At 40.5% G+C, this 15000-nt stretch overlaps 1 protein-coding gene across 1 annotated transcript; it reads right to left on the bottom strand.

Annotated features, from left to right (window-relative positions):
• Positions 1-7481: 7481 nt before the first annotated feature.
• Positions 7482-12823, bottom strand: LOC138048682 (uncharacterized). Its single transcript, XM_068894827.1, has 4 exons — positions 12310-12823; positions 9636-10030; positions 8033-8248; positions 7482-7934 (listed from the first exon to the last, which is right to left on the bottom strand). The coding sequence occupies exons 1-4, from the start codon at positions 12821-12823 to the stop codon at positions 7482-7484; spliced, it is 1578 nt and encodes a 525-aa protein (XP_068750928.1).
• Between the last annotated feature and the right edge of the window lie 2177 nt (positions 12824-15000).

The raw sequence follows: 15000 nt of genomic DNA, 5'->3' as shown, positions 1-15000 counted from the left end.
GTATTCGACCAACAACATCCCGCTGGCAACCAAAAACACTTTCCTTGTGAATCGCAAATTCAAAGAATGCGTTGGAAGGCTATTTTTATCCTCGACAACCACAATACTCATGGTACTACAAAGGAAATTTACGGATTTAAATCGAAACGTTCTGCACCACACGTCAACGCTTTAAATGAGTTTGAAGGCAGCATGCTGGCCATGATACAGAAAATAGAATTTAGAAATAACAACCACCCTAACATCGTGCAGCAAAAACTCGCTGCTGACTTAAAAGAAATCGGGCGAGACAAACACATCTTCGTCAAAGCAGATAAAACCAACAACCACTACATAACGGAACCAAACGCCTGTTTAACCCTTGTGCACAAGAACGTCACAAAAGCTTGCAAGAAAACACACCAGAATGTACCAAGTCTCAGCAACTAAGGAATCATTCATTACCATGAGAGATCACAAACCAGATTTCCTAAATAACCCAACCTGCAGACTAAGAAGCCCCGGGAAAGCAGAAATTAGAATGCTCAGGAAGAAAACCTTAGATGAAATAAACCAGAAAGTCATCCAAGCCAGAACTTTAAACATGTGGAAAAGCACATCCAACGCCCTAGAATGGTTCAAAACAATACCAAATAAAGCTCAACACGCCTTCATAACCTTCGACATGTGACTTCTACCCATCCATCTCAGAGCAACTGCTCATGAAAGTGCTAGACTATGCATCCCAATCAACCAACGTTACTCAACAAGATCGCCACATTATCATTCACTCAAAAAAATCAATCATATACCACCAGAACTCACCATGGCCAAAACCGAATGCGGATATGTTTGATGTGACGATGGGTTCATACGACGGCGCTGAAACCTGCGAACTAGTTGGTGCATACATCATCGCCAACAACGCTATTGTCTTTGGCGACATGTACTTGCAGTGCTGAAATTCGCAAGACCGGGCATCAGAGATTAGCAAGTTGAGAACTGATTGACTGTGATTGGTTAACAGTTTCTAGCTCTGTTGTTCCGCCGGAAATGAGACGGTGTCAATCAAAATCTTAGATGTGTGAAGTTGATCTCAAGTCGGTGTCAATCGAAATTATAGATGCGCAAAGTCATGTCAAAAATTTAACAATGCCATCTTAATTTACAGCCGTGTTTTTGCACCGAATAAGCGGGCTCTCCACATCATCGCAAGCTCTAATAACTCTTCAAAACTTAGACAACACGGTTTTTAAGCGGTGCTGACAACTGAGTGGCTTGCGTTCTAACCCTAACCGATTTCAGTTTTACAAAGCAGTACTAGTTAACAAAATTTTTATTTTTACAAGGCGGTAAGAGCAAAAAGTAAGCACTGACGACTCATGCTCTTCTGCAGCGAGCTGAAGCCCCCTTGGGAGTATCCGCTTGGTTTCGATCACTTGTTCGGTTTTGCTTTTCATGCTTACGCTCTTTACAGCACTCACTTTGTTTAGCTTATGCGTAAGGATATTAACAAATTTTAATTTCGACTTTTTATTAAGAAAGTGTTAAGACAAAAAAAGAGAAAACCAGATAACAACTCTTTTTGTGATTACAAAAGATCAATGAATTACTGGTTAGTCGCTCCGTGACTGATCCAAAATAGTAATCCCATTGGGAACAAGTTTTCATTTGCAACAATGAATATTCAAATTTGGATCCGTTTTCTGACACCAAAAAGTAAGTGCATATTACAATCCATTCAGTTAATTCGTTACGATCAGCATGCCGAAGCGCGTTAGGAACCCGCCTGGCTTTTACGCCTCGTTATTCGATGACTTTCGAGCTCCCGTTCAATACTCTGCATATGCATATGAAGAAGTGCAGGGTTGACCGAGGGTTCTGCGAGCTCTAAAGAGAGCTCCCGATCAACGTGCTGCATTTCTTGAGCTGAGGACATTTTTATTACTTTTGGTTGACACGATCCCAAGCAGCCAGTGTTAGAGATGTAATCGATTACCGCGACTTTTTAACTGTTAAATTATTATCAGTTTGAAACATGTATGCAGTCTATTGAATTTGAATAAGCGCGGTAAGTATCGATCTATGCGAGAACAATGGGCCAGTAATTAAGAGGAAGTTGCATTGTTCTTGGGGGCGGAGCTTTTGTTTGCTCTAAAGTCTCTTGGGGCTTTAGGGAGAATTGATTTAGGAGCGCATTTTCGTCTTTACGGAACAGCTTCTGGAAATCATAGTTTTTATACTAGTTCCAAATTTCGCCCATCTGTAGTTTAGATTTTAGGCTTACTTTTCCCAGGTAAACCTGAAGAAACGAGTCCCGAATCAAGAAGAAAAACCATCATGAATTTTAAATGAGGTTCTCTCCCATACTAAAAGAGAGCGAAAAACCCGAATTCTCGAAGCTAATTTTATGCTACTTTTCGAGGGCCAAAAAACGTATAAAAGGTCTTAAATGATTCCTTAACATCTCTACGGGAAAAGCTTGATTTTTCGCACTGTAGCGAAATATATATCTCGTTTAACCATTTTGCCCCATTTTCTTTGTATTTGGAGGCTTTTGTCTGAAGGTGCCTGTTCAAATTTCGCGTTTTGGACCTTAAGAAAGTCCCGGATGTGTCGCACCATTCTGCGCGATGTCCTGTCCTTACTCGCCTCAAAATTCAAAGATGAAATAGGCCTCTACCGTGACAACGATTTTGCTGCATGCAAAGCAACACCAAGAGAAATTGAGAAAATAAATCAAGAAGTCAGCAATATCTTTAAATCTAACGGCCTCAAAATTACAATCGAAGCAAACAAAAAAACCGTCAACTTCCTAGACGTGACCTTTGACCTCACAAGTGGGACCTACAAGCCATTCATGAAACATAACACTAACTTAATGCTTAGTGTACGTCCACTGTCAAAGCAACCATCCTCCATCACTCCTGAGAAACATCCCAGAGAACATTAATAAGAGACTAAGAAGCATCTCATCAATTCAAAGAGTTTTCGATGAATCTATTCCACCCTACCAAGAAGCACTAAATAGTAGAAGATACAAACACAAACTCGCCTATTATCCTCAACCCACACAAGCACCAAAAAGTAAGTGCAAGAGAAATCGCCAGAGAAACATCACATGGTGTAACTCCCCAGGGAACGCAAACGTAAAAACAACTCTAGGGAGAAAGTTCCTAAATAATGTCGACCAATGGTTTCCAAATAATCACCCACTACACAAGATCTTCAACAGACACACACTCAAGTTTAGCTATTCTTGCAGGCCAAACATGAAATCAATCATCGCGTCACACAACAAATCAATCCTCTCCAATCACACGTCCACAACACCAGAAAGACCTGAAAAGGAATACAACTGCCTGAAAAAAAAAGATGCCTTCAAACAAACGTAGTCTATAAAGCCACTGTCACAACGGCAACATCCACATAAACATATGTAGGACTTGCAACAAACTTCAAAACAGACGCCTCGGATTCATAACCACAAAGCATCCTTCAAAAACACCAACAAAAGAAATGAAACAGAACTCTCAAAGCATGTATGGATATGAAAAGAAACCAAGAAACCCTTCAACGGCAAATGGAAAATCCTAAAGAACTGTAGACCCTATAATAATATTACTAAGAAATGTAATTCGTGACTTTATGAGAATTTCATAATAATCTTGAAAAAAAAAACATTTGGGAAGCCTAAACAGACAAAACGAATTAGCAAGCTCATGCCCCTACAGAAACAGCTATGTCCTGAAAAAATGTCAAAGTAACGTAAATAGAGAAAAAGCCACACCACAGCAACCACGCATTTGTATATATACCGCCAGCATTTAAACTGGCCAGTCGTTAATGTTACCTGGTGAGTGTGGTCAACCTTTAGCCATACGAAAGAAAGTTGTAGTAATAAAACGATGAATCACTCCTGGTCAGAGATTTTCTCTGTCCTTGTGTGGGCCCAATTCCATTAGTAGGGCTAACGCTCACATGGTTTACATGGGTAGAAAAGTAGCACTTCACATTACCCTCTAATAGTTAATTCTGGTGAAATATAAGTGCTACACGGCCAACGTTTGCAAAAACGTAACCCTTCCTTCGACTTGTATACAAATATATAAATTTGACAGTTTACTTGAAGCAATAAACGTACAGTGCTTGTAGAATTGTGAGTCCTGAGAACATCTTTTCTGGGAGTTGAATTATTTCATTGCTACGAAGATCTCTAGAGATGAAAGCATGAAAAGCAAGGTATAAGAAAATATCTGCAAAGCTAAGTTAAAGTAGTACTAACATATCTTAATACTACATTTTAAAGTATATTTAGCAAAATTACACAATTCTAATTGAATGAGAACAATGCAATGAATCCCAATGTCGCTTTTATTTTGGTTTCATTCTCATCAGTGTCACGGCATTACTCAATTCGAATTGGACAAGAGCAGTACAGGCGCGGTCCCAATAATTTGAATTGCTGCTGAGGTTACGAGGAAGCCATTCTAATCGAGTTCATTTGATATGCGCAGATTTCTGGATTTTTAGGTTTCTGGATGTCTGCGTTTTCCCCACAGTTTCAAGAGCAGCGTTGATGCGTATGGCACGTGATAGATTCTCAATCTGCCATACAATGCGGTTAGTAAATAGGCGTTAGCGTCAAAGAAACGATTTGTAAGTTAACTGCTTTTTTTTCCAGCTTCGAATGCCTCACTGCCCATCTTATGCCGCCATACAAAGAGCCCACCCAAATCGTGAAATCCAGCAGGAACGTTCATCTCACTATACCTCTCATTAAGGTCTCATTTAAGGAACGTTTCAAGACTCAGCATCCTAAGACTTCCATCAACTTCCAATGAACATTGGAAACTTAACCTCGTTTGCCAGAGAGACAAAACGCTTGTTAATGAAAGAAGCCGAACTAGAATACAAAAGTTAATTCATTCATTATTAGGTGACATCTGGGGGAAAGCTAGGATGGCTGTATTACGCCCGAGAATGGATATTGTTTATTTAATTTATCGATCATTTTCTTTGTAATTATTTATAGATAGTCATAAACACAATAAACTCATATATTATTATTATTATTATTATTATTATTATTATTATTTTTATTTTTATAGCCAGGGTCACGAAGGTTTTGGTGACGTGTCAAGAAGAATGCAATGTGTTTTTATGAGCTTATCAACGAATGGTTTCTGGCATCACGTGATCTTGTAATTGTTTTGTTAGTAACTTACAGTTAGGAAAAGTATGTCCTATCAATAACGTTTTTCTTGTTTTGTTAATATTGTTATACTATGCAGTGAATGGCTTACATTGTAACTTAGCTCCACTAAGTATAAGATGTGTTTGTAAGGGATATCGTACTGAGAATAATCAGGTTTTTCCGCGTTTTTAATACATTTGTAGAAAAAATATGCTCTCTCCTTTATGAACTAGCACGGGATTTAGTAAGAGTATTTAACGGCGTTTCGAATGTAAATTATTTCTATTGGTGTTTCTCTGGAGGCTCTCACTCTTACTTGTCAATTTTTCTCTTAACTCATCGCGACTTATGGATGAGCAGAACTCTTCTTCATCTTTAACCAATTCTCTTGATTTGAATGCTATTTTAATGGCACAGAAGAACGTGATCTTAACCGCCGTTAATACTCTACACTAGGCCTTACAGAACAGGCAACTCTTACTAGTCGAGTTCAGTCGGGTTTGGCGTCATAAATCGCTGCTGAAGTTCAATCAGAAACCTACGCCTTTAAGAAGCAAGGGAACGAGAAACAGTTCAACTTTAACCGGAAGAAAATATGGTAACCCATCGATGTAAAAAAATTTGGTTTTATAGCCATGACGTTATGAACGTCCGTACGTACGTAATGACATAGTTAAGCAATATCCGGGAAAACCAAAAGGCGGACAGTTCCAAAGCCTTTTATTTTCACTAAGCCTACAGCCAGTAGGAATAAACAAGACGGGAGCTCCTCTTTTAGGCTTGGCTAAATCTATATATTATTTTAGTGAGCCTCAAAGTCTTTGTAAATAGTGTCCCATGTAGATATACGGACTCGCATCGACCTGTGGGGTTCCGCAGGAGCTGGCATTGACTCGCCACTTGCTCGGGGCTCCGCACTGCCATTTGCTTCAGAGTCACCTTCAACTTCAAGATGCGGGCCTCTCTTTTGGGAGCCACACTGACTCGGTTCCCAATACGCAATGTCATCATCATCTTCCACATACTTCCGCTTACTATCCTCCTCTGCATGCTTAAGTACAGTTAAAACTTTGCAACATGAAGAAAAGCGTGCTTTGATCTCCTTTCCCCTCTTCATAGTGATCATACTCCCCTTAACGCCAATGACTGTATACGGTCAGGGATCATATGCTGGAGTCAGCATATTGATTTTGCTCTGTTTCAGAAGAACGTTATCTCCGAATCTGATCAAACTATGTCTGGCGTGCCTGCGCTTGTCCACAAATACTTTCATCTGCCTTTTCTTTGTCTCGTACGTCCCTCTCTCTGATTGGATCCTGGCATTTCTTTCCTTGAGGGATGATCTTTTCCGGCAACTTTCTCCTGATCTCTCGACAAAACATAAGCTTGTCTGGGCTGTCCCGAGTAGCAGGGTGGGATGCGGCCCGAAAATTGCCCACCGTCGTTTGAGCCTCTTGATTGAAAGCCTTCCCCTCAATCTTAGCAATTCTCGCACACTTTTTAATTGTTTGCATAAAACGTTCAACATCACCATTAGCCTCAGCCCACCCTGTCGTGACCTTTCGTTTCTTGAACCCATGTTGCTGAGTGTATTTCGCAAATTTAGAACTATTAAAGGGAGCCCTATTATCTGTCTTCACCTCTTTTGGAATTCCATACGTGCTGAAGACATGAATAAAATGGGGAATGACAGCATCAGCCGAAGTACTTGAGGCAAACTTAACTAGGGGGTCCTTACTTGGGAAAGCTCCTGCAAAATCCCCACTGACTTGCTCCCAGGGACCTTTTGGCAAAATCGACATTAGGAGGAGCTCTCTGGTGTGGCAAGGAGTGGTAGCTTGACAAGCAAGGCATTTTCCCACTTGCTTTTCTACCACCTTGTCCACGATTGGAAACCAAACGTGGGCCCGCAGCAATTGCTTAGTACGACCGATGCCTTGGTGCCCCTCATGTGCGATTCTCACCATAGTTTCTCTGAGTAGTCGTGTCACTACAATCCTTTCACCGCGAAGGACAAGCCCATCGACCACGGATAACTCGTCAAAAACACAGGTATAAGGTTTCACGTCCATATCCTTGGAGTTACCTTCTTCTCCTGGATGCACAGGATAATCTTGTGCCTCTCTCTGTCGTTCCTCGTTCCTTCTATCAATTCCACCTTACTGATGACCCGGGGAATGTCATATTCCTTTACTTCTTTGGCAGTAGCCAATTTCGTTTTAGTTCATTTCTCACGCGGTAACGGGTGCCTGGATTTATAGTCGGAGATGTTTGTTTGCCCGGGCATATATTCGACCTCAAACTCTTAATCAAGCATTCGCACCATCATTCGTATTAGCCGTATGGACGTCTTATGCCTAGGGTTGTTAAGGATGACCTCTAGAGGCTTGTGGTCCGTGACTATTTTGAATGGCAGGCCGTACAGGAAGACATGGAATTTTCTACACCCAAAATCTGCTGCCAACATTTCCAGCTCGGTTTGGGAATAGTTCCTTTCTGCATCCGATAGAGCCCTACTCGCATACTGCACCACTCGCCACTTGTCATTGCTCTGCCCACATTGTACCAGTGTGGCCGAAATTCCAAGCGGACAGCCTTCCACATGTACCTCTTGTTTTGTCCCGGGGTCGAAATAGGCCAAAGCCGTGTCCGAGCTAAGAGCTTCTTTCAAGCTTTCGAACGCTGCCTGATGCTCTTTTCCCCAGGTAATACTTGAGCCTTGAGTAACCCTCTCAGGACGTCGGTTTGCTGTGCGTAGCTGTCCATAAATCTCGCATTATACTGGACAGTACACAAGAAGGAGTTAATTGCTTTCACCTTTTTCGGGTCCGGAGATGCTCCATCTTTAGAAAATACCATACCATAATACACGCAGCTATCCTTGTTGAATTCACACTTTTCCTTACTGAACGTGATCTTTTTCTCTCTAGCTCGCTTGAGTAATTTCTCCAATCTCTGATCATGCTCCTCCTGATTGTCCCCATACACGAGAATGTCATCGCTGATGTTAATGCATCCTGGTAGGTCTCGAGTGATCTCCTTAGTTACGGTGTCTTGAAATATTTCACCCGCCTATTGCGCGCCAAAATTTAGCCTTTTGTATCTGTACAAGCCGACATGGGCTGAGAACGTAGTGATGTCTGTTCTCTTTTAATTCTAACTGTAATATCCCTTAGTCATATCGAGGTCAATCAATCAACAACTTTACTAATGTGTCAAACTCTTCTAGCCGGACACAAGTGGCCCACTAATCGGGGACACTTAATTAATAAAATCTATATAATAAACTTAAGATTGCATTTGATAATGTTTACGGCAAAATATTTACTATAAAATTACATTAATAGCATCAAAATATAAAATAATAATAAATAAAAATAATAATAATATTATTAAAAATAATAATAATAATAATAATAATAATAATAATAATAACAATAAAATGGTTTACAATTTAATATGATTAATCTAAAAGTGAGCGAGTGTTAACTTAACAGGTATAGTCTCAAGTGTTACACAGGTAAAAATTTGAACATTTGGTCTCAACTATGAGACTTGAAAGGTCCTTCTTTCTGATTCGTGTTTTAAACGCCGATAATGAGGCTAGGGCCCCATCCTTCTTAGACAGTTTGGATCATAAGAGTGGTCCAATGTAGCTAATAGAATGCTTGCCATATTTTGCAGTTAGTATTGAACCTAGGGATAAAAAAGTCTGAATTTCGTAGGTTATAAGTAGACAATGATACGCTGAAAAGATCGATAATATTCGCAGCTATGAACTTATATTGCAATAACCTGCAGGCGCCTATTGTAAAGACTAGTCATCCGTGCACGTGCAAGTAACTCGTCATATGACGATCTCCAATCGCAAAATACAGGTCGCAGACCCCGTTCATTGACCCTCTCAAGCTTTCTCCGATTTGACCCTCTACAAAAGTGCCAAACGAGGCTGCAGTATGTCAGATATTGCAATGTGGCAGTCTTGTATATTCATAATTTCACTTTTATTGAAATCGTGTTGCGCATTCTCATTAGGATGCTCACCCGCATACCAGCTTTCTTGCAAATTGTAGATATATGATTACTAAACTACAAGTTCCTGTCAATCAAAACCCCCAAGAGTTTAAGTTCATCCATTGGCCATACTATGAAAGTGTCAACTTCGACATCCCGCTGAGTAGAATCATTTGATATAATCATTGCCTGATACTTGCTTGGATTTCCCTGCAGAAAATTCTCACTGTACCATCTCAACGCTTGTCTTCCATCATAGTTGATCACCATTAGAGCCTGGTCAGGATCTTTATATGCGTAGTAAAGTTGATGATCGTCTCCGTATACTGATCACTGGCTGTCACGCTGGATATAAAACAGATGACTCTGGTAGATATTCCATAACATGGGCCCTAGTGAGGAACCCCCTCCTGATTTCCTTCCAACTGCTGGTCGTCGTTCCTACTCGTGACGTGTTCTTTCTCCCATCGAAATAGGATTTCATTAAATTTAGAGCGCTTTCAGAAAAGCCATAAGCTTTCAGTTTGGCTATATGTAATATCGGGTGCACGGAGTCAAAGGCTTTACTCATGTCAGTTGACATGATGGCTAAAGTCTCCCCTACATCCCTCCCATATTTCCAGTCCTCAACCAGTCGTATCAAAGTTGTTTCACAACTGTACCGCTTTCGATATGCTGACATTGAATTGTCAAATATAGTTTCGAACTTATCTCTCAATTGATAGCAGAGCAATTGTTCAAAGATCTTGTCCACTGCGGGTAGCAAAGTTACTGGTCTGTAACTGGCTACATTTTGAGGGTCCTCTTTCTTGTACACTGGTAAAAACTTGGTAATTGTACCTAGAACCAATCCTAAACATTATGGTGATAGGGCCTTTAGCGTAGTAGCCCCTAGACTCTGGAACGCTTTGCCACTGAATATTCAGAATTTTCCTTCAGTTAACTCTTTTAAAGCTTCGCTTAAAACGTATCTTTTCTGTGAGTATTTTGATATGTAACTTTTTCTTTTTTGTACTATTATTATTTTGATTTGTAACATCTAAATGAGTATCATTATCATCTCTGTAAAAAATTGAAAGTCTCTGCCTTAGGAAGGATACTGTAGCCATCTTGGATTCAAGACCAAAGCTAAAAGAAGAGTGTATTTGAAGGCAAGGTTGTGCTATGATCCAAAAGCGGTTATTTCTCTGGACATCGAGGGCCAACTACAACAGAACAAGCAGATAGTTGCGGAGGAATTTACACGTTACTTTGCAACAGTTGCAGACAATATTTGGGGAATGGAAGCGTCATGCTTGACTGAGAAAAATGTTAGCAGATGAGATTGCAGAACCTTTAACAGTGATATTTAATCAAGCAATTCAGGAGAGCGAATGGCCTATGGAGTAGAAAAGAGGGGAATGGGTACCAGCGAAACAAAATTTGTATTTTTTCGAAATTTCAGATATATAGTCTGGAGCCTGGTTATTTAATGCCTTATATGAAATAAGTAGAATTTTAAAATCAATTCGGGCTCTGATTGGCAGCCAGTGAAGCGTTTGTAGTACAGGTGTGATGTGCTCCTGTTTCTTTGCACCTGCTACAAGCCTGGCTGCGGCATTTTGCACGCCCTGTAATTTGTTTATCTCTTTATTGGGTAGCCCTGTGAGAACACCGTTACACGAGTCTAATTTAGACGTTAGAAGCGCGTGCACAAGTCTGACACAGGTGTCTTGGTCCAGATGTCGCCTGATTTTTTCAATGTTTCTTATTTTGTTAGCAATAGATGTGAGTCCATAATGACTCCGAGATTTCGTGCCTCTGGTTTTGATGAAATGGTGCATCCATTGATGTTAATGTCCGGAATAGCTTCTGAATTGGAAAAATCGTGATGTAAAGTGGGCAATTTCAGTGTTATCCGGATTACACGTGAGGCCGTTACTAGTGTAGCAGATCATTATGTCATTAATGCACAACTCCAGCTTGGATAAGGCAACAGGGCGCTGATCAGATGAACAAATAGTAATATAGAGTTGTGTGTCGTCCGCATAAATCATTGCATCTAACCCGTGTGCGAGAATGACACCTTCCAAAGGCGCAAAGAACAATGAGAAGAGAAGAGGGCCTAGTACCGATCCTTGTGGGACTCCATATAGCAGTATTTTATCAGACGAATCAACTTCCTGAATTCTAACCGATTGTGTCCTGTTTGAGAGATACGATCTGAACCAGTTCAAAACTGTTCCGCAAAACCATATCGATGTTGTACCCTTTGAAGTAGAAGTTCATGGTCGATAATGTAGAAGGCAGCCGACAGATCTAGCATAACCAAGTGTTAAAATAGTGTCCTTAATTGAGGCCTTCGTCATTGTGGCAAACTTGTTGAATGCGGATTGGCATGGAGGCTGGTCCATGGTAACAGACATGGTCAAGGGTGCTAAGTTGTTATTTTGTAAGTCGAACCTGAGTTTTTGTATCTTGGTGACGAAGTAGTTGTTGAATTCCTCTGTGGGAGACTGCACAAACGTGCGAGCAGGTAACGCAGGGACAGGTTTTACCATGAATACTCCATCAATCACTTGAAATAACTGTTTCTCAACTGAATTTGCTATCAGTGATTTATAACAAACAGATTTAGCAGAGTTGATCTCTTTTGCATATGTCCTGCAGAAATCAGAATATTTCAAGCGATGACCCTCTAGGCGGGTGGATAAGTAGCTACATTAAAACTGGCGCCTTTGCTTTTTCATAGCTCGGAGACTCTCATTAAACCATAGGGCATTGGGATGCAATGTAATGGTTCGGATACATTCTGGTGCATGTTTATCCAAACGTTCTCGTAAGACCTGATTATAATTATCAGTTAAACTGTCTACGTGTTTCTGAATAAAGGGAAGAGTCCAAAACATCGCTGTTAAAAGCTTTAATGTCTATCTTACTGAGTTGTCTTTGCTTGACAGCTTTCCTCGTTGGTTTTGGTCTTGAAAGGCAATAGAACATATCACTGCATAGTGGACAGATGGCATGCTGGACACTACCTTGAAATCAGATACCATTTGGTCATTTTGTCGGTCAATAAGCAGATCTAATGTGTGTCCACCTCGATACGTAGGGCCATTGATATATGGTGATAGACCCACAGACTCCAGTAAAGCCCTGAACTGGAAGGCATGAGTCCAGTAAATCCCTGAACTGGGACGCATGAGTGTTGGCCACGTTTAACTGAATCTCATAACTTGCTGGTTTGGGTGTGATCACAACCGGCGATACCCAGCTGACAGGCTTCTCGACTTTCTCAATGACATCCTCCTTCGCCAGCTTTTCCGACTCTACCTCAAATTTTGGTCTCACACTGAACGATATTTTTCTGTAGAGTTGTGCCACAGGTGTTACCGTCTCATCAACATGCAAGTACACCTGCACAACTTCCATCTTTCCAATTCCCTGAAACAGGTCAGCATAGTCTTCCAATAGTATGCTCAGGGTGCTTCCATTTTCCATTTGTACTGCAATAGCAACTGCTTCCAAACCCAAAATTTCTGCCGTTTGAAAACCTAGCAGGGGCTCCGTGTTAGTATTTCTCTTTATGACATGAGAAGTAGCAATCATGCTTCTGGTGTTCGACTCGACTAACGCCTCAATTTTTCCTTCCATGCGTATGGGTGCGGAAGGATTCGCGTCAGTTTAGTATGAACGCAAAACAGTTGATGATTTTCGCAGTTTAACCTTGTCATCAAACAAACGGTGGAAAGTGACTTCATCCATCACGTTGATGGTCGCACCTGCGTCGATTAATTTAACACGTTGACCACACTGGTTTTAATCTTGATGCTCTTTATGGGCCTAGGTCTTAGATTACTTTCAATCGCTGCAATTTCTTCAATACCACAAAGGGATTCCGGATCGCTGCTATCCGTTCGCTTCCTAAGATGTACTTTCTTTACCACCTTATTGTTTACCTTTTCTTTGCTCACACACCTCCGGGCAAAATCATTCATTCTTTCGCATAAAATGCATTCTTTTCCCAAGCCGGATATTGATTCTTTCCTCCCGTATGAGGGAATACGCCGCCACAAGAGAAACACTTTTTAGTGGTTGGCTTATTCCCTCTTCCTAGCCCATCTTTGTACAACTCTTCCTCGGGATTCGTCACTCTAGGTTGTTGCTCCATTTCAATTCTCTTCGCCTGTTTGCCTGATAATTCCTGAGCCCTAGCGAAATCTAACGCCACTTGCAGAGAATGAGACTTACTGAGCAGACATAGTCTATCTTCGATTTCCTTTTTTTCAATTAACTGCATTTGTATTTCAACTTCGAGCTATTCCGTAAGATTCATCTTCTTTCTGGATTAACTGCCGAAAGAAATATATGCTGTAAGACAATGCCGTTTCCGTTCAAAATATTCCAGAAGCTTTTCGGCCGCGGTTTCAAAGTCTTCTCCCGTATCGTCCAGTGTCTCAAAAATATCTTGCGGCACTTTCGGTCCAGCGCAATGTAAAAATAATGCTCGATTTCTCGCCTTGTCCTTTATATTCATCGCAACAGCATACACTTTGCACCTTTCAAGGTATTTCCTGAAGCGAGGACCCACCGATGTCGGATCAAGATCCGGGTCTAAGGGTGCGAAACTACGGTTTGTCTCACACACGGCCATTTTGCTTTCTCAAAATTCGTATTTTATCAGTCAGTCGCTCTCCCAAGCTTTCCAGAAACTCTCGTAGATATTATCTATCCTCGTCGCCAATGTAGTGTCCGACTTCTATTAACGGATAAGTTCTACTAAATGTTTTACACACGTTATATTAATATTCCACTCTGGCACTCGCTTGTTAAAACTCTAATATGCAAATCTATAAAACATGCGATATATATAAAAACACTCCCCAGGTCTCATGGGCATAAGAGACCTGGACACTACAGATATCAAGGTAATCGCACCAAATCAAAATTTGCTCGTGAAATTTGCTGATGATTGAACTTTAAGTATTCCTGCAAAATCGGGTGATCACAATAGTAATTTAGCAGCAAATGAGGTTCACTCTATTGCAACTGAACTTCAAGAAGAGGAAGATGTTTCTTAAAGACAAATCCACTATGGCTTTACCAGGTCCCCTGGCTTTTAAAGAACGGAAACCCAGTCTAAAGTTGTTGGGTGTAACATTTCAATCCGATCCGTGTAACTGGGAATTGCATGTACATAATATCCTATCGAAGGCTAGCAGTTGTCTGTGCATCTTGCGTGTTTGTAAATTCTATGGATTGCCGTTGGACCATTTCATCTTCTTTTCATTAGTCTTATTTTGCCTATATTTATATATGCTGTGGAAGTATGGGGCTGAGTGTATTACTCAAGTGTATTAACTAAAGGCTTGACCAACGTATATAATGTGCATATTTTTTTTATTTGAAGGAAAGCATTTGTCCAATGTCCATGAAACTTAGCAGAAAGTTTGTTATCGGTGTTGTAATTAATTTGGCAAAATATTTTGCATCACATTTTGGTCACGTGACCCTAAAACAACTTATAACGTTTATATCCTTAACACAAAAGTGGGGAATATTTATACTTCAAAAATTGAAAACATTTGACATTAATACTTTAAGTACAACTGTGCCTACCGAATGCCGCCTTTTGATGTGGTACTCCGTATTTACCTTTTAAGATATTTGGATGTTTATCGTGTCACGTGACCTATTTTCCTCAATTGTTCATTGCTCTTAACATGTGGACATAATTAAAAGGCGGCATGGCAAAGCCTTTAGAAGGGGTCATGGAATAATCCAGAAACAAGATTTATCTAATGTAGCTGAATGTTCCCCAATTTTGAGTA

This window comes from Montipora capricornis, chromosome 5 (genome assembly GCF_036669925.1).
Source record: "Montipora capricornis isolate CH-2021 chromosome 5, ASM3666992v2, whole genome shotgun sequence".
Taxonomy (NCBI): domain Eukaryota; kingdom Metazoa; phylum Cnidaria; class Anthozoa; order Scleractinia; family Acroporidae; genus Montipora; species Montipora capricornis.
The sequence above is the reverse complement of the archived record's forward strand: the minus strand, read 5'-3'. Positions and strand labels throughout refer to the sequence as shown.